Source organism: Echinops telfairi, unplaced genomic scaffold, assembly GCF_000313985.2.
Source record: "Echinops telfairi isolate 266 unplaced genomic scaffold, ASM31398v2 ScPeMD7_21;HRSCAF=78, whole genome shotgun sequence".
Lineage (NCBI taxonomy): Eukaryota > Metazoa > Chordata > Mammalia > Afrosoricida > Tenrecidae > Echinops > Echinops telfairi.
In genome coordinates, this window is record NW_022103918.1 from 4,800,551 (window position 1) to 4,821,605 (window position 21,055).

The 21,055-nt window shown below is 37.9% G+C and overlaps 1 protein-coding gene across 3 annotated transcripts in view; it reads left to right on the forward strand.

The window, feature by feature from the left end:
* PIK3C2G (phosphatidylinositol-4-phosphate 3-kinase catalytic subunit type 2 gamma) overlaps positions 1–21,055 on the forward strand; it is a 471,530-nt gene that overhangs the window by 147,598 nt on the left and 302,877 nt on the right. For all 3 annotated transcript variants that reach the window (XM_045288491.1, XM_045288490.1, XM_045288492.1), the window contains 3 exons: positions 2,449–2,571; positions 8,713–8,844; positions 13,155–13,269. In XM_045288491.1, the coding sequence (XP_045144426.1) occupies positions 2,449–2,571; positions 8,713–8,844; positions 13,155–13,269 (370 nt within the window). The remainder of the gene's footprint in view (positions 1–2,448; positions 2,572–8,712; positions 8,845–13,154; positions 13,270–21,055) is intronic.

Below are 21,055 nucleotides of genomic sequence, written 5' to 3' on the forward strand. Positions count from 1 at the left end.
AGATATACCTTCAAACAATTCCCATAGTAAAAAATGTGACTATACAAGAACTTAGAAAATATTGTAGTTTATAAAAAAACAACAACATGTAAAACAGAACACAGACAACGTTATTCTTAAGGGAAATAAATAACCTAAAATGAACATATTAGAAAAGAGGCTGAAGATTCTTGTGGTAAACAGGTCATCATTCACCCTTTGCCATTTAATTCATGTGCCATTTATTTCATATTGCTCAGCTCAAAAGGGAATACAAATAGAAGTATTCTGGAAAAAATAACAACAAACAGAATCTGCATACTGTGCCCTCTGTCTTCATAATAATAACTCTAATCATTTAATACATCCTATAAGTTATTATAATATATTTAATGAATGGAGCTATTATGATTATTATATTGGTTTTCTTTGCTTTGCTTCTATTGCTTCATCATATTGATTTATCCTTTTTTCACTCTGGTACTTTCAATATCCTTCACCATAATTCAAATGCATCAACTTTTCTTTGGCGATCCTTGTGCAGTGTCAAACTTCCACGAACATAAGAGGTGATTGAAAAGACCAAGGTTTGGGTCAGTCACACCTTAATCCTCAAAGTCACTTCCTTGCTTTTAAACATTATAAAGAGGTCTTATGCAGAAGATTTACCCAATGCAGCACAACCTTTGATTACTTGGTTGCTGCTTCCATGAGCATTGATTATGGATCCAAGCAAGACAAAATTGATGACAAAGTCAATCTTTTCATCATTTAATATGATGTTATCTATTTATCTAGTTGCTAGGATTTTTGCTTTATTACACTGAATTGCAACCCATACCAAAGGCTATAATACTTGATCTTTATCAGCAAGTGCTTCAATTCTCCTCACTTTCGGCAAACACGATTGTGCCAGCTGCATCCAATACTGTTGCTGTGCTTTCTTCATCTACGCCACATGCTCAGCTGATTGGCTTAACAGACAGATAGAATAAGTATGGTGAAAGGATACAACTGTGATGCATACCTTTCCTAATTTTAAATCCCTCAACGTTCCATTATTCTGTTAGAAGGACCACCCTTCATCCAGGTACAGACTCTGCAAGAGCACCAGGGAGGGTTCTCGAGTTCCCATTCTTCTCAAAGCCATCCATAAGTGATCGTGGTCCACACAATTGAATGCCTTCCTATAATCAATAATGCACAAGTGAGAAGTTTTCTGGCATTTTCTGCTTTAAGATCCATCTGATGTCAGCATTGAGGCCGCGTGCTCCATTTCCTTTTCTGGATCTGGCTTGAATTTCTGGCAGCTCCCTGTCAATGTACTGCTGTGACTGTTGGCAAATGATTGATCATCAGCTTTTACTTGGATGTGAAACTAATGATATTGTTCAATGACTTTTCACATACTATTTGGTCACTTTTCTTTGTAATGGGTACACATATGGAAATGACCTAATAGCCAGGTACCTATCTTCCAAAAATCTTGGCATAATCTAATGAGTGCTTCCAGTGCTTCATTTGCGTATTGAAATATTTCAACTGATATTTCATCAGTTCCTAGAGTCTTGTTTTGAAGTGCCTTTAAACCACTTTGTGTTTGTAAAAAGTGGTCCTCTACTCATTTCACAAATGAGAAAACTAACGTATAAAATAGGTTAAGTAACTTATCTACAGGTGGAAAGTGTGTACATCTAGAAGCAGAGTTCTAGATTTCTTAACTCTCAAGCCCCCTAGTGAACCACACTCTACTTCCTCTTCACACTATCAGTGAGAGATCAATTGAGTTTATTTTTGTTTCAGATGTCTCCTTTTTTCTCTTGTTTGGAAACTCTTTACAAAATGTTACTTTCAGGGCACTTCATTGAATTTTACACAAATGCTCCCATTACCTTATTGAGCTTCTTTATGAAATATCCCAGTATGATTGAAATGATAATACAAAACTGAAGTTTTGATAGGAGGTTTTTAGTTGTGTGCTTGTGTTCATGTGAGAGTGTGATTGGAAGGTCTTCAGTTACCTTCAGTAGTATGTTGTTATATTGTGATATCCGTTGGGTTCTGACTCATAATGCCCCTATGCACAACAGAATGAAACACAGCCCGTTCTGTGCAAATTTTCTTATGTTTGAGCTCATGTTAACAAATAAGACATATGCAATTTAATAGTGTTTGTCATAATGTCCGTAGAAAAACAGAACCATTGTTTTTCCTATTATTAAAGTTCACTAATTTAAAAAAAACTAGATATCTGATCCCATTTAAAATCTTAAAATGACTGAACAACTTAATTTTTGAAATATTGGTTTCATTTCTGTTTCACATTATAGATTTATTCAAAGAATTAATCGTAAGTTGCTTATCACTAAACTTGCTTATCATTAGAGTTTTAACCATAAGAAAAATTGATCCCCATAGGAAACCAATTTAGAGTGTACACTTAATTTAATCAATGTTATTTCTTTTTAGCTACAAAGCGTTTTCTTTCTCCTGTTGTCTTACATACGCTGGAAAGAAGCTGTGTCAAGTGAGAAACCACAGACATATTCCAGCCAAAAAGTTATTTTTTTTCTTAGTCAACTGGAATGAAACGTAAGTTTAATCTCTATTATAACTCAATCATTTACCTAGAAAATATCAGAGGTTTTTTGAACTTTTTTGTATGTTTGTGTTTTCCTTAGTATAGGATACACACACACACCCACACGCGCGTGCATGCGCATACACACATTATCATTAGATTTGCTTCAGGATGTGATAACTATGTTAATGTTAACAAATAACAAAATATTCAAATCAATGAATCAAAATCTATTTAAAAAGAAGAGAAAAAGACCTAATATGTTGTACATATATATTATATAGAAATCTGATTCAATTTGAACTGTAAATTGGATACATATATATGTAGATATATGCCAACATATGTATGTATGTATGTATATATATACACACACACACATATATATATATATACATATGTGTGTATATTATCTCCCATTTCATATACAAACCACTCTGTAATTTTGACATGCTCCATGGGTGGCTCTTCTTCTGTAATGATCACAGGAATTCTCTCTGGGATGGCTCATACACAGGGGAATAGTAACTAAAATTGACCAATCCCGTCTATTAGAATTTCACACACCCTATTTGCATGGTCCCACTCAATCATTTTTTTGGAGTTACAGAGACAGGGTTAGAAGAGCCATATTAAGAAATGTCACTGAACCATATCTATGTATTTTGGAAGCTTCTACCTATTTTTGAGGTGAATGGCTTCTGTTGTCTCCCTTTAAAGAGATTTAGTAAATCACAAACAAGTTCTTGCCAACATTGTCCTTACTCTACTGTGCCTTCACCTGCACTGAAGACCTGACCCCTAAGAGTCTCAGGGGGCTCATAGGCCCACTCTCAGCTACTTCATGGTGACTGTTGCTTCTCCTGCTGCTCATTTCTGTGCCTACAGGCTCGTAAAAATCAACATTTCAAACTCAACATCAGTCCAGGGATGGAGTATGACATTCCACCATCTTCTAACATTCTTTACCAATTCTGACACCAATAGTTCCTCCCAAGGACCTCTCAACTCTGCTGTGTTCAATAATTGATTGCATAGTCATTCAGAAATCACGAATTATATGCATTGTTATAGGATACATTCGGGAAATTGACATGTAATTAGGATCAGAAATGCTCAGGACATAATTTATTGGTCAGAACCATCACTTCTTAGCCATGCCTGCACCAAAGTTACAAAGGTCTTTGAGCACTGCTAATAAATGACCGCTCTGCCATAAGCCATAGCCAGAGACACCTAGCTCTAGCTCCATGGGTCAGGAAACATGTTCTTGCTATGTGCTATTGCATCTGTTCCCACTCCTGGTAACCCTGAGTGCACCAGAGTGACACAGTGCCTAGTCCTGCAGCCATTGTTGAAGCCACTGTGTGAACTCCTCTCATTGAAGCCTTCTTGCTCTTTGCTGACCCTCTACTTCACCGAATGTGATATCCTTTTACAAGGCCTGGTCTTCTGATGATATGTCCAAAGTGTGTGAGAGTCAGTCTTGCTTCTAAGGAGCCTTCTGACTGTACTACTTTCAAGAGAGATAGGTTTATTCTTCTGGCAGTCCACAGTACTTTCCATTTTATTCACTATCTATAATTCAAATGCAGCAATTCTTTGGATTTCCTTATTCATTGTCTAACTTGCACATGCATTAGAAGCCATGGAAAACACCATTGCTCGAGTCAGGCACACCTGAGTCCTCAAAGTACAGCCTTGCTCTTCAATACTTGAAGAAGGTCTTGCATAGCAGATTTTCACGATGCGTATATGTCTGATCTCTTGACTGCTACTTCCAGGAGCATTGATGGTGGATACAAATAAGCCAAACCGCCTCAAGTAAATGCCTAGAGGCAACACATGTATCTGTATGGGCTGGGATGTCACAGCTCTGGCCCATGCTCTTAATGCTGCTGCCTGTACTGCTACTATGTCCTGGGTCACAGCTCTGTTTGCTAAATCAAAAAGGTCCAGTATACAGGGATCTCAGAGGTCAAAGGAAGAATTCCACTCCTGACTCTTTTCTATTGGTAATAACGAGATCCCGGTTCCTGTTTCTAAGACAGCTGATTTTATACCAAGAGGGACGGCAAAATTGATCAATCCCCACATTAGAGTTTCATACATTCTATCTTTATTGGCTTGAAGAGTTATATGCAGTAATCCACTAGACCATGGTCTTTTGACTGAGGTCTCACCTTATCCACTGAGAAGCAATTTAAGATGTCCTCCAACCTCACTGCCTACTCCTTTTCATCTCTTTTTCTTAGACTGATGATCTTAGTCCTTGAGCCTCCTCTCTATTGCATCTTTCCTTATTGTCTCTTAGAGTTATTAAGTTTCAAATACAAGATATATGAAAACAACTTCCAATACCTGCCCAGGCATCACTTTTGAAATCCAATCTCAGCATACCAAAATACTAAACTGATTTTACACTTCAAACCTGCTGCACTCATAGCTGGCCTTCCGAATGATTGGTTTCAGTTTCACCTGTTCACAACACAATTCCAAATTCCTTTATCTCAGAGCCATGTCTAGAAAGTGTCATAGGTTCTATCATCAAAATAGACTTCCCAATGTACGACTTTACACACTTTTACTGGTTCAGTCCACCAACATCTCTTGTTTATATTATGTTAATACTTTATAATTACTTTACTTGCACAGTTATAACCTTTGTCCCCCAGCAACTAACGTGACCTTTTAAAAAGGTAAGGCAGCTTACATCAGTTCACTGCTTAAAAATCCTCAATAGGTCCTCTATACCAATCAGGCAGAAGTAAAAATTTTCCAGTTGTTGAATGTTTGCACTGATTCTTTGATTTTATGTCAGTGTAATAGAAAAGGTTTTTTTTGCTTCCTGTGACTTTTAAATTTCTCATTTTTGGACATAAAAATATACACCAATAGGAGTGAAAATGTCTCATAAATGAAAAATGATATTTTCTTATTTTTAAATTGTAAAGCAAGCCAAACATTTAGCTAGACTGTTAGCTGCTATGATAAAAAGAACCAATCTAACTCCAGTTAGTGAGTTGTCTCTTAAATTATTCTTTGTCCCATTTTTATAAAAAAAATAATCATCCTTTTCTTTGTTGAGTGTTCATGCAGAAGTTTAAAAAAATTCTAATGCATACTTTCTTTAAAAATCATTTTTATTCGAAAGTGAATAAATTATTACTTGGCATACATTCATGTCCTAAGATTGCCTAATTACTGAAAATACAGAACAGAGAATGACAGCAACTATTCACCCTAAGTTCACTAGATTTTATCATTCCTGAAATGAAAAGATCACTAAGAAGTGAAGTCAGATTCAATTCAAAATATAACATTTTAGATTTTGTGAACATAACTACATAGGTAACAGTTTCCATCCTAGGATAGAAATATGAAAGCTAAGTGTAAAGTCGCTGGTAGGCAAAAGAGAGTACGTTCAAGAGATGATTGCGCTTCTACAGGATCGTCAACATTCTACCTCGAGCTTCCTGTAAGATGAGAGATGTGTTCACAATACCTCATGTATTATTACTATGAACGGATGTAAGTGAAGAGAGAAGAGGTTTTTAGTTTTAGTATCTGAATGTGTAACTATCTAATTTTTGTAATGATTTACAGTTTGCCAATCTTGAAAAAATAGAAGTTGTTTTTTCTTTAGTCTTTCCCCTACTTTTACTTGAATATTTTATAGCCGCAAATGGAATGTGATCACAAATCTAAGTCTTAAATTCACTGTGTAAAATATAAATTATTGCATGATTACTTGAATGAACTAATACAGGACCTACTATTTTGCAGGTTTCATGGGATCTAATGTTAATTTTATTTTGTGAGTATGGCAAATTGAGTCTTAGGTAAATGAATTACCGAAGCATCTCTATTGACCACAGAGAATATTTAAATGCAGACAAATTCAAAACTCTTAATTATCCTCTTCACACATATGTCACATACCTGGGGGCTTTAAAAAATTGTGGGAAAATGGAATTAAAAGATAGTGGAATTTCTCCACAAGCTATTTGAAGCCCCCCTTTTGATATCTCAATTCTTAGGACTGTTGTTCATGTTGTTGAGTGACTCTGGGTCCATTTTGATTTACATAGCAGCTCTATTGGACAGAGTAGAAGTGTCCCATAGGGTTTCCTAGGCTGTACTCTTTATGGAAGGAGATCACCTCGTTCTTTCTCCCATAGAGCCCTTGGTTGGTTCACTGGTAATTTTGGCATCACCAGCAAAGTGTTAACCCACGGCACCACCCTGGATCCTTAATGATCTTTGTGGTTGTTGCTTGGTGCTGTGCAGTCAGTTCTGACTCATAGTAGCCCAATGTGCAAGAGAACTAAACCCCGCCCAGTTCTGCATCATCCACAATTGCTATGTTTGAGAACATTACTACCACCCTTCTGTCAATCCGTCTTGTCAAGTGTCTTCCTCCTTTTCACTATCCCTCTGCTTTACCAAGCATGATATCCTTTTCCAGGGACTGGTCTCACCTGCAAACATATATGGTCAAAGTACATGCAAAGAAGTCTTACCATTCTTTCTCCTAAGGAGCATTCTGGTTGTACTTCTACCAAGAAAGATTGATTGGTCCTTTTGGCAGGCCAGGGGACTCTCGGTATTCTTCTTTAGCACCATAATTTAAATGCATTGAGTTTTCTCTGGTTTTTCCTATTCAATGTCCAATTTGAACATGCATTTGAGGTGACTGAAAAGTATGGCTTGGGTTAGGCCCACCGTAGTCCTCAAAGCAGCATTCTTGTTTTTTAACACTTTAAAGACGCCTTGGGTCACAGATTTACTCCATGCAATGTAACCTTTGATTTCTTCATTGCTGCTTCCATAAGCATTGATTGTGTATCAAAATCCTTGACAATTTTAATTTTTCCTCAGTTTTTCATCGCGTAATGGTCCAGTTGTTAGAATTGTTTTTCTTTTACAACCCTGAGTTGTCATCCATATGAAGGCTGGTCTCCCTGACCATCGTCAGCACGAACTTCAAGTTCTCCTCCCTTACAGCAAGCAAGGTTGGGTCAGCTTTACGTGGTTGCAGGCTGAGTTGCTAACTGCACTTCCTGTAATTCAAGACCACCAGTCTCACACAGGGAAAGTTGAGGCTTTCTATTTCTGTAAAAGTTAGTCTCAGAAGCTCACAGGGGCCTGTCTACTTTGTCCTGTAGGGATACTGTGAGTCAGAATCTACTGGCTGGCAGGAAGGGAGCCTTGAAGGGAGAAGCCTAAACCACTCTTGAAATGATACATGATGCGGTTGTTGGGGCCACTGAGTCGGCTCCCAGCCACAGTGACCTTATGCATAGCAGAAGGAAGCCCTCCCAGGCCTGCACCGTCCTCATCCTCACAATTCTTCCTATACTGAGCCCATTATTGCAGCCATGTGTCACTTCCTCTCTTTGAGGGCCTTCCTTTCTTTCATTGCCCCTGTCTTTGAATGATGTACAGCTCCAAAGACTGGTCTCCTCTCCACACAGTATGTCTAAAGTAGGTGAGATCAAGTCTCAGCATTTTCACCTCTAAGGAGCACTATGGCTGTAGTTGTTATTAATTCAAGGGTATTATAACTCAAATTGTACACCTCCCCAACTTATGCCCCATATTATGCCTCCATGATTTCCTCTTTCTTTTACATTTATGCCACTTGGGAGAATGTACAATATCATTACGTAGAAAACTAGAATTCATCTTTAGTTCTATTTTCTTATTGCAAACCTCTTTTATGCTGTTCCTCTTCCAAGCCAGACACCGACATCTTCATTTCAGAAACACCGTGCTCACTTCCTTAACATCTATCATCATCACTGGTATGAGTTAATTCTCCTTCATCCCTGATTACTATACAGATACCTAAAAAAGAGTTTTTAATGTTTTGTTTGAAACTTTGAGTCAGGTTGTTCTCTGGTATTTATATTAGACAGCTACCTGCGAATGTGTGAAGATCATTAATGCTGTCTGAGACTGCAGTTTGATCAACCTCTGTCAGCACCTTTCAATAATAGATTTTGATTGTGATCAGTCTTCTCCTTTCACCACAGCTTACATAAATGAACATCAAAGATTAACTGAGAATTATAAGACGAACGGATTCTATTCAGATTCCTCATACCTAGCACTATCAGTCATCAATATGTTATTTCTTTTCTTTTCAGGATTAATTTTCCGCTTGAAATAAAATCACTTCCAAGGGAATCAATGCTCACTGTAAAATTATTTGGGATTGGCTCTGTCACCAACCATACAGATTTGTTGGCCTGGACTTGCCTTCCATTGTTTCCAAAAGAGTAAGTGTATCACTTTTGATTAATAACGTTCTCATCTAGGGGAGAAATAAAACTCTTGGAAATAAATATAGTACACCATATGGCATAATGGAGAAATCCAGAAGACATTTTATTCTAAAATTCAGGTAGCTCAATATAAATCTTACCTGTTGAAAGCAAGACTGAAAGTGAAACATAGACTTGGCTTTAGAAACCAACCTGTCATCAGGGTCATTTACAATGAAATGCCAATTGGTATGTCCAATCTCAACTGCATTTCCCCCTAGAATCTGCAATTTCTCTGCAATTAGTAATTTAAAATGATTTGGATCAATGCTGTCATTTAGAAACAATGTAATTCATGAAATTCTGGATGAAACAAAATTGTGCAATGTCAGTGGTTACTGACCTATTGATGAATATAAAATGCTATGATTCATAAAAGTGAGTTGATGATGAAGGTGCCCTGGTGGCATACTGAGTTATAAGTTGGACAGCTAACTGTAAGGTCAATGGTTCAAATCCACAAGCTTCTTTGGGGAGACAATGGAGGCTTTCCACTCCTCTTAAGATTTCACACATTGAAAACCCAAAGGAGCTCTCACTACTAAACCCAAACTCTTTAGGGTAGACTAGAAGTGCCCATGTGATTTTCTAAGGTTGTAACTGTTTACACTGTACCTGTTTATGGGGTTTGAAAGGCCATCTTTCTCCTGCAGAGCGGTAGGTGATTTCAAACTGCCTACTGTGATTGCAGTGCAGCTGTAACCACCATGCCCCTGGGACCACAGACCTCACACAGAAGCCTCTTATTCCCACTCTTTTCAGAAACGTCACCTCAGAAGTCAATTTGGTGTATCACAATTCACACCTCCAGTATTTTACATCCTGCTTTGGTGATTAGTGAATGGGGTCTCAGCAGTTGGTGCTTAATCATCTAAGATGGTGTCTCCCCATTCAGAGGAAAGAGGAGTGATGAAAATGTAAAGACAAATGGTTACAATTAGTCTGGTGGACTAATGGATCACATAAACTTTAGTCTTCACAACTCCGAGAAAATAAGACCTGGGTAATTCCCAGCTTACACCATCAACTGTTCTGAAAAGGATCACACTAGAAAGATAAAAATGTGGAATGAAAATTTTAGAACTAAAATAATAAACAGACATGTTGATCTGACAGACTGAGCAACACCCATAGCCTTCCCATTTGAAAGTGAAAATACCCGTATGGCTCAGATCTTGGCAAACAATGTACAGGTTTCGAACCCCCAACCCAAACTCAGGGCCATCAAGTCAGTGCTGACTTACAGCTGCCCCCGCTCCCCGTCGGTTTCCAACATTAGAGTTGTTTACAGCAGTAGGAAGCCCAATCTTTCTCCCACGGTGCTTTCAAACTGCTAAACATTAGGATCACAGCCAAAGGTATAACCAGGCCTACTAGACAGATTGATAGGGGAAAATGGTGTCACTGGTGAGGTGTGCAAACCTTAGAGTAATCATCCATCCACAATCAACAGGGTGGCATTTACTGAAGGACAAAGTTCAGAGGGTGAGGAAGGAAGGAGAAATGAAACCAGGAAACGCAAGGAGACAGTGGAATAAGTGATGATGGTACCTGGACAGGATTGCAGTGAATCAGATGAAGCAAAAGGTGTCTCAATTGTTGAATGTAAAATTGATTTTCTGCTCTGGAAATCTTCACTCAAGTCACAATAAAAACTTTGAAAAGCAAGACCTAAAAGGTCATCTAGGATACTCTCCCATTGTAGATAGCTTTAGCTCTAGCTCTTCCTAGATCCTAATTCTTCTACAAAGGTAGATTACCTTGGCTTATATGAAAATACCTGCCCGACGATATTTGCAAATCATATTTTCTTGGCAAATACTTCCTAACAATATATCTGAAAATTGAAAATAAAGAAGGCAAGCATCAGAATGCTAAATATCTTTATTGGTATACAATTCACGTATCATAAAATAGCTCAATCACACTTAAGATAAACTGTGCCATCATCATGACGATCAATTTTCAGACATTTTCTTCTTTCTCGTGGTTATTGTTGTTAGCTCCCCACCCCCCTCCCATCCTCCTCTGCCATCTCCCTAAGTAATTATTAATCCAGTTTCTGTCTCTATAAATGTATGCATACCCTGGATTTCATATACAGAAAAATATACAAAACATAATAAAGAAACAAACAACCACATAAAACAAGCAAGCCAACAAACAAAATTGACAAAAGACAACAGAAAAATCTCAATCAGAAAGAAAGCAGAAAATATTATAAACTGAAACAACTTAAAATGGGTAACAAGAGATCAAATGATAAGGTATTGCATTTTAACATAACTGCATCTGCTATAATCTACTTTACAATGCTTTCTGTGCGATAGCAGGACTATTCACATCCCTGGATTATGGTCAGAGGGAATTCACTGGTGCTTTAATCCAAGAGGAGGCCTTGTAAATGGATTTTGGGCTTCCACTGTCATCCATGGCCTTCTGGAAACTGGGTGTTCAGAATTTAAGCGCTGATACTATTCTCTTCTCTGGGTTTGAACTGTATTATTTATAATCCTTGGATCATACAGACTGGTGTGCTTCTTCCATGTAGATTTAGTTGGTACCTCACATAGATGGCTGTTTGTTTTAAGACAAACATTGAAGACTCTAGATACTATTCTTACTAATGGCTGGGCACCATCTGATTTCTTCACCACACTCTGTGGTAGCACCCATATCTTCAGTGATCTCTTCGAGAGTGCTAATAGTAAGTAGGGCCTTGGCATAAGAACTAATTGTTCTTAGATTAGGGCTCCTATTAAGTGTGAGTTCAAAGTCCATAAAGCTAAAATTTAAGGAGAGTTCTAATTGTGGGATTTTTCTGATCATGGTTTGTAGGTTTCTATGAGATTTTAAATGGAAGTTTGTGTTGTTTTTAAAAGATTTACTTAATGTATTAAAGTTCTTTGTAAACTTTAATAGTGTTGACTTTAGGTCAAACCTTTTCAATTTGGTATATTAAAATCAAAAGCTGTTCAAATAATCATTGAAATATTTCTCTTCTTCTCTCATACATATGGATTTTAAAATTCCTATTAGGAACTGTGAATTTGGAAGTTGCCAAAGCTGTTAAATCCATCCATGAATTCTTTGCTGGATTCACTTTCATTTACTATGGTAGTTTTCAACAGATTTTTGAAAACTCGGGATATGAATAATCTGTTTATGGATAAGAAGGCATTTCCTCTGTGAAGTTCCCAAAACTATTTTCAGCCTGAAGATTTTATGCTAATTTAAGTCATTTCTTTCTGTAAATTCAGAACTCATATATTCAAAGATGCCCAAGGAATTTAGTTATTTTACAGAGCAAAATGTTCTGAAGAATTAAAGTCTTTTTAACTCTAAGGCAATTGTAACTACAAGAATATAAATCTGAGATTTTCTGTCCCACCTTGTAGTTACTATTCTTGGCAATTAAGAATAAATCTTGTTAGGTGGATTGTGGAACAATTTTTTTTTAGTGTGGAAAAGAAGTTGAGGCTGTAAGCTAGTGAGAGGTGCCAGAAACTGAATCAGCCGAATTTTAGCAAACAAGCTTTATTGGGGAGAAAAACCCAGCCTAGGCGAAGTCCCACAATCCACAGTGTCTGGACTGGAGGAGTCACACCCTGGGCTATAGGAGTGGCCTTGTTATTGCTGGGAGACATGTGGCGGGACGACCCTGGGCTCTTATCTAGTAAGGTGGTCAGGGATTGGAAGGCACAGGCACAAGCGGGTTCATGACTAAGCAGAGGTGTCTGCCAGGGATTGGTGGAGCAGGTGTGCCAGAATCCCTGGCCAAAGGTGCCTGTCCAGGATTGGTGGGCACAGTCATATCCGAGGAAGGCTGCCGGTGATTGGTGGACGCAGGCACATCTGTGCCCCTAGCCAGATGAGGAAGGCTGCTCGTGATTGGTGGATGCAGGCATGTCTGTGCCCCTAGCCAGTTAAGGGAGCACTCCCTAGTTCTCGATAGAGCACACACGTGGCTGGGTGCAAGGTCCGGAGAGAATTGCATCAGCCAATTCTGAACAGCTCCACATGGGGTGGGGGTTTATTGATTTGGTCAGACAAAGGCATCTGTGAAGTTAGCCACCCACTGATGTGCCTTATTAGAAACCAACCTTTAATGAGTATCTCTGCATATGCAATATTATATTTCTTTCTGGCTACTATACGCTATCATTATAATAGATGATTGTGTTTGCATTCTAAAGAAAACATTTACAGATCATAATAACTTCTCTCCTGAAGTGACTTTTGTCTGTATGTGTTGTCTTTTGCAGAAAGTCCATTCACGGGTCTACACTCTTCAGCATGACCTTGAAGAGCGAGCCTCCCATAGAAATGGTAGCTCCAGGAGTGTGGGATATAAGTCAGCTATCACCAGTGACCCTACAGGTAAGTACCAGGCTATGAGATTAACTACATCTGACAAGCACTGGTTGATATAGAGCTTGATGTCAATTACAGAAACAATTTTCCAAGTTTATACATTTTAATAGTGCTGTTATACTCCAGCCTGCTGTGATTAACAAATCCTCTACTGTATTTATTCACATTCAGTACTCTCAAATCTCTTTTCTCACAGTCTCTATAAAGGCAATTTCAAACTATTCTCCATGAATCATGATAATGAAAGAGAAAGGTGAAGTGTTGTTATCAATATACTCATTAAATATATTTTGCTCCATTTACATTGTCTAACAACTGGCATTGGTATATATTATTAACCTACCTAAATCACACCTGCCTCTGCATTTTGCCATGTTTCTTTAAACTCTCTTAAATTGTATATTTCCTAAATGACTAACAATTAACTGAGTCATGAGGGGGAAAACTGAAAACAAACCCACATATTATACTTCTCCCCCTTAGAGTCCCCCTAATCCCTATGCTTTGTGATTATGAATGAAGGGTAGTCAATAAGTCTCTGGATCCTTACTGTTGATAATTCCTCACTGGTTCATGTTGATAGTTGATCAGATTAGTCAGGTTTCTAAGGCATAGGCATTCCCAGGCATGAATTTTCCAGCATTAAGAACCTATACCTCTACAGAAAAGGAAAAGTGGAGGTTGGAGACTACTATCTGAACATTCCCCTCTATAGCAGAATTTCTAACTTCAGCACAATTGATATTCTGGTCTGGATAATCCTTCATTATGGGTAGCCTGCCTGTGTGATGTAGAATGTTTAGAAGCATGCCCAGTGCCAACCGGCATGTCAGTACAGACTGCCCAGTTTTGACAATCGAAAATGTTCTCAAACACTGACAAATGTTGTCTGCGAACACTGTATCCACCACTTGAGAATAACTATTCTGGAAGAAATTAAGGGAGTTGCTCGACTAGGAAGTTTCCTGTTTGTTTGCAAAAGGCATGAAAATAGAATCCTGAAAGATGTATGATAAGATGTTGAATATAAAAAAGAAAATTAAGACGTGGAAAAAAGTAGCCCTCACTCTGAAGGAAGGAAGAAGGACCGACCAAATATCATCCCAATGTCTACTTTTAACTTGTGCACAGAGTGACTGCACACCGCATCAGGGTTGTGCATACAGAGATAAGACAGAGTGATTGGCAGGACATCAGAAACACTCAACCCATCATGGCTTACTACTTATTAGCCAATAATCTAGTAGAACAAAAACATTTCCGTTATAAAAGAGATGGAGTTTGGTGTGGGGACAGATTGGTGACATGCCGCATGAAGATCACCAAGGAGTCAAAGAAAAGAAGCTGACAAGACAAGGCCTTTTGTCAGTACCGAGAGCTAGAAAGCTTTCCTCTAGAGCCTGCACCTGATTTACGACGTCTGGCGTTCTGAATTGGGAGAGAATAATTTTCTGTGTATCAAAGGCCAATTTGTGGTATTCCTGTTATGGCAGCATTAAATTCACTGTATGCAAGAACAATAATTGAAAATGATTGTGACTCAATTCAATCAAATTTAATAGACATTTAGCAAATTATTACTATACATGAAGGCAATAAATAATAGTACACAAATAAATGCATGCATAGTACCATGGCAGGAATTTAATGGAATGCAAAATATAGCAGGGAAAACAGACTTTAACAAGTCACCCTGATGTGATGTGACAAAAACTGTGTCCATTATAAGGCACTAACACACTAGGGATAGCAACAGATATCTTCAAGGGAAGGCAAAGAAATGTATAAGTTGAAAGCAGGCTCCCAATGGGCATACTATTTTAATTTATTTTATAGAGTGAGCAAATTGTCACTAGATAGTGGAAGTGAGGTTAATAAACCATAAAGAACAAGCGCAACACAAATAATCAGTAAAAGAGCGACAACTTCAAAGTTAGCTAAGAAGACTGATACAAATGATGTGAGTTTCCGGGTACAGGGGGGCAAAGCATTAAGGTACCATATTGGGTACTAGGTGTTGACTTGACAATATGTTAAATAAGAAATATAGGAAGATTTTCTCACAATGTGGCAGAAGATGTCCTGGAAATACAAGAGACTAGATACAAGAAGATTTGTTAGAAAAGTATCAGTGTTCTAAGTTAAAGATAATAAGGGCCAAATATAAGAAAAACAAAAACAAAGAGATTTAAAAAGACAGAGATTTTAGCAGTTTTATAAACTTAACAGGGCACAACTCTATGAAAGAAAGAGATAAGAAAACAGAAATCGAAGTGTGACGTCCTGACTCGATAGCAATACTTTAACTCAAATAAAGAATGTGGGTGCAAGAAAAGCCTTCAACAAACTCATATGATGAATTCACTTAGGGATGAATTTTGCATGATGTGAGGAAGTCTGGATATAGATATAAGCAACATTTCTTTGGAAGCACGGATGCTTTTCAAAGTACTTTTTAAGTTCTATGTTTGCAGATTCAGTTACTTCATCTTTAACAAAGTTTTAGCACATCTGGCTTCAATGGTGATCATTTAATGATGGTCATGAATCAGTGAGATTTAGGAGTTCGTGAAGTAGCTAAGTTATGGTTGGCTTAGGGAGAAATAAGTAGGACTATCATATAAGACTCAATTATTCTCAGATGAGCAAACATTCTTGCAAGTAGACTATAAAAAGATGTTTCAAGTTTTCAATAACAACATAGATACCCAATTACATATTTAGGATCAAAAGAGAATTCATCTTTACAAAAAGAGTGTGAGGTATGTAACTCATTTAATAGTATGAAAAAACAAAATCAATAATATTTACTAAATAATTTCCAATGGCATAAACATAAAGGTAGTCTCTCAGACTGTCTGTTAAATTGATGACAATAGCTATAAAATAAAATAGCTTATTAAGATGTTAAAAGCAAAACTGTTAGTAACCAGTATCAATCTAATTATATACACAGCTACATTTAGAGCAGCAGGTCCACCTTGTTGCCAAATCGAGTGGCAACACGTGAGGAAATTAGGAGAGAATTCTGCAGTCAATATTTGTGTTGTGGATAAGGCAGAATAGATCTCAAGCAAAGATATTGGGTGAGAGATATGAAATCTGGATTTTAGGCTTAGCTCTTTGATACAAACTTTTAGAACCTGCCTTCGTCTTTCTCTTTATTTCAAATGTTACCTCTGTAAATGAGAAGTGTGTGATATATTAGAGATATATTTTTCTAATTGCCTGGTCATCTATTATTTGAACAGTTACAGCACAATTATAGCCACTTCAGTGTGACAACAGATATGATATGTCATTGACACTGATAATCTCAAAGTTGGAAACTGAATGAGGAATATTGAATTGGAATGTATACTTTTGAACGATGGTGTTAATGAAGCGTAGTGGAAACACCATGGGCTGCCAAATGGACAAGCAGATCTGTCTCAGAGGTACAACCAGAATATGCCTTAGAGGCAAGGCTGGTGAGATTTCATCTCACGTGTTTTAGACATGTTATCAGGAGAGAAAAGGCCACAGAGAAGAACGTCATGCTTGGTAGAGGAGAGGGGCAGCACAAAAGAGGAAGGCCCTTACCAGACAGACTGACACAATAGTCTCAAACCGGGCAACCTCTGTGAGGACGGGGCGGGACAAGGAGGTGTTTCACTCTGTGGTGCAAGGCTGCTGTGAGTTGGATCCAACTTGACATCTACCGACTAACAATATAATAAATCTCTCTGGTTTTATGATTAATGATCTGAGAGAATGGCGGCTAAAAGGAAGTAGACCTCCCGTTCACAGATGGAGGTAGAGCAAAGGTAATTGTTGAGCAAATCTGCCTGGGACTCTTCTTGCTCCTAATTCCCAGCTGTATTCCAGACGCAGAACAAGAACCATGCTTCCAGAAGTGCGTTGGTCCCCAGATACCACCACATTTTCTAAGACTTCTTTCCATCAATAATTATCTCTATCTCCTCTTGACTTTTCAGTTTCTACCTTTCTACTAGGACCTTCTTCTTAGTCTATTAAACTGTTTTATGCACATTTTATTGTAAAACTAAAGAAAAAACTCAAGGATGGCAGACAGGCTTGGGTCATACAGTAGAGTGGCTCTACCACAAATTTAAGAAGGAAGAGCACAGTGGTTTTGAGTTAGTGCTGTTTATATTATTCAATATGCCTTTACTTCCCAAACAGGTCCAAATTCACTGTCATCTGAGTTTTTTTCTTTATCACACTTAACTGCCATAAAATAACATACTGACCTACTTGCCAAATCAAGAAGTAGTTTTGAAGCATCATCATATTGGCTCTCTGTCTGTTTTCTTAAAACAAAACAAATTATTCACAGATCATACAATTCAGTAGCTCAATTATATTAAAAGGGGTTGTGTAATCATCACCCCAATTTTAGAACATTTCATTCTTCCTTGTACTTGTTATTAGCTCCCCCTTCCCCCTTAATCTCCTCTGTCTCTATAAATATCCTAGATGCCAAATACAGGAAAACATACCAGACAAACAAACAAAAAACACCCAACAATGAGAACAAAATAAATCCAAGAAAGTCTCCATTGAAAAGAAGGCTGGCTCGCTATGAGCCCGAATCAATTGATGACAGTGGTTTGGTTTGGGTTAATGCTTAATTCCCTTGTTAACTAACCTCTCTGGGTCTCAGGTTTCTCACCTATGAAAAGAGCAACTCACCTTGTTGGGTTTCTCCTGCACACCCACTGGTGAGTGTAAACTGCTTGTTTGGGTTAGATGCCAAGGGCTTACTCAATTTTCCACCAGGTCCCTCTGCTTTCTCCGGCACACTCTCAATTGGCTGACTCCTCTCCTTGACTTTGGTGTTATCTCCTTCTTGTATTTCTACTCACATTACTCTCACAGTCTCTTTTCTGTCTCCTTCCCAGAGTCCCCTTCAGCTCAGTCTTTACTGTTATTAGTGATATTCTCAGTACGTATTTTTCATGTGTTTTCACATTAATTTGTTTTGTTTTTAAACATTTTAGTGTGATACAGTTCACATAGGCTACAATTATTTCATGTTCTCTGTGCAATTCACCAAATTTTACTAGATTCATAGCTATGTGAAACTGCCACCACAGTCAATTTTAGAGCTTTTTCATCACCTTAGAAAGAAATATTGTTTGTTTGGACTATTACCTTTTATCAAGCCAATCCATCCAAACGTAAGCAATCAAAAATTTGCTTTATATCAGTATAGTTATTTTTGTATTGAGCATTTAATATAAACAAAATCATATAATATCATTTCACTCAGGAAGCTGTTTTCAGAAGTCATCCTAATTGTAACATCTATCAGCATTCTATTCTTTTCTATGTCAAATAATACTTCGTTGGTATATGCACATACTTACCCTGCTCCTCAGTAGATCAGCATAACCATCATTTCTACTTGTTGTTGCCTAAATTATAATTAAATTTGCCTAAAATTTGTTGTTGCCCCAAAATAAATAATATAGCTGAAAATACTCTTGTATAAGTTTTTATTTTTTATGGACATGTGAAATGTGTTTTAAATTCTCTTGGGCATATACTCAGGGGTAGAATTCCTGGTTCCCATTCATTTCTAAGGTGTTCATGTGTGCAGGTTCCCTTAGGAGGTGGGATCAGATTCATTCACACTACAAGTTTCAGTTTTAGCCACATGTCTGCTGTCAAACTGGATAACTCACAGGCAACTTACAACCCAAGCAGAAGCCACCTTCCTCTTTGAAACTGCTCTTTCCTTTCAATTATTTATGTACTATATTCACGTTTATAAACTAGCGCTTTTTTTTTGCCACCTTCTCTCTCTCACTATATCCAATCTATATTTATCATCTCAACACTAGCTTCTAATTCCCCACCTCATCACTCCTAGTTCAAAACTCCCTCCTACATTTCAAAAGTTTAACTGGTTTTCCTATTTCTAGTTCTGTCCTTGTCTAAACCAAAATCCATGACGTGATTTATCTGAAACTGAAATACAAGTGTGCTCCTTCTTTGCTCACTCCCTGCCACCTAGTCATTTCTGAAAACCCTGGAGTGTCCTTGTGGATTTGGAGACTGCAACCCTTTACAGGCTTAGAAAGAATCCTCCCAAGACCTGGCTGGGCTTTTCCAACTGCCAGCTTTTGTTAACAGCCCAACTCTTAACCCCCTAGTCTCCAAGACTGTACTCTTCGATATTCCCGCTACCCAAAGAATGAAGGCCAACCTCCACAGCAGGCCCACTTTCCCACGGTTTTCCTGCTACTGTTTAACTTTTGAATCTCCAGCAACACTAAAAATGTGCATTCAGAACATGGCTCCCTCTCTGCAATATGCCTCCACTTTCTCTTCCATGATTTGCCCCCTCCTCTATCTTTATTTTATGTAGTTGATTTCTATATTTTGGGCTTTGGGGCCCTTGTCTAGCACTCTCTTCCTTACTTTTTCTCTCCTCCCATCTCAAGCAGGGTTAAGTGGTCTTCCTCTGTGTATATAACACTTACCACACTTTTCCCAGCACATTTACCACGTTATATGTTTTTCTATTAACTGTGACTTTCTTGACTGTATTAACAATATCCTATCTCCAGCATATAGCATAATATAATGTTTGTAAATAAATGATGCCTGATCAATAAAACAATAAAAGCCTAAGACATTTCTAAAAATAATTCTCTAGTCCATTTTCTGAACCTGGATAACAAAAATATTTATTAATTTATTAATTTTAATCTATATGGCCTCCTCCTTCAATAGCCATTCTTATCTACTAATTTTCCTGAAATATTATACTTTACCTAACATTTTATTCCATAATTACCCTTCATTATCAGATATATTAAGGGAAACAGCAGTCCAATAATTGAGATCAGGCTTTTAGAACACAGCACTTTTTTTGTCCCCAGGTAGAAGTAATTATTTTTACCCTTTCACTCTCAAACCACCTTAGCAATGCATCTTCTTTGTTGAAACCCACCCCAATTATTACCTCATCAGCTGGTATTTCTTTCTCTGAATGGCCATAGAATGTATCACCCTAAATAAGTTACAGTTCTGTGGGAGTTTCTTGAACAAGCTGACAGAAGTATTGGGAACCGAGAGGGAACCACGTAGACATGGTGTGGGAGACACGGTGACATGGACCTGCAGCAGCTATTTTGAAAATTTCCAAGTCATGAAGACATAGTAAAAACCATGGTGGTCAATTGTAAATGGAAATATGGAGGAAAGACAGCAAAACAAGGTCTAATAATGGAACATAAGACACCAACATAAAAATGTGTGGAAGGGCGAGAATGGAAAGGGAGGATGGCCAGGCCTATACATATGCTTTCCAAAGACAAAGAGCTAATACATGATTTTGTTCTTGAAGATAGCAACGTATCCTTACGACTGGAGAAAAAAAAATGTGTATGTGATAAGTTGGTTTCAAATTATGGTACATGCAATATAGAAGACTGCCAGAATAGTCCATTAAAAAGAAACCTGAAACTCAGTCCAGGGACCATCAGTCACAGCCAGAAGAGGGGAAGGAGCGGAGCCATGTTTGCGTTTATCGGCTTGAAGCACACTTTTGAATCGCTGTGGATACATTGTCCTTTATTTCGATTCTTCATTGGCCAGGGAACAAACACAGGGATGCATGGAAGGCAGCAGTTCCACCATTGAACCAGCAATGCCCTCCAACGTACCTAGATAAAGCGCCGTGTTCCCAGTCATCACACAACAGTCACTGGTGTTTGTGCTCTGCTAATACGGAACAGGTTTCAGCAAAACTTCCAGACTAGGAAGGATTAGAAAGAAA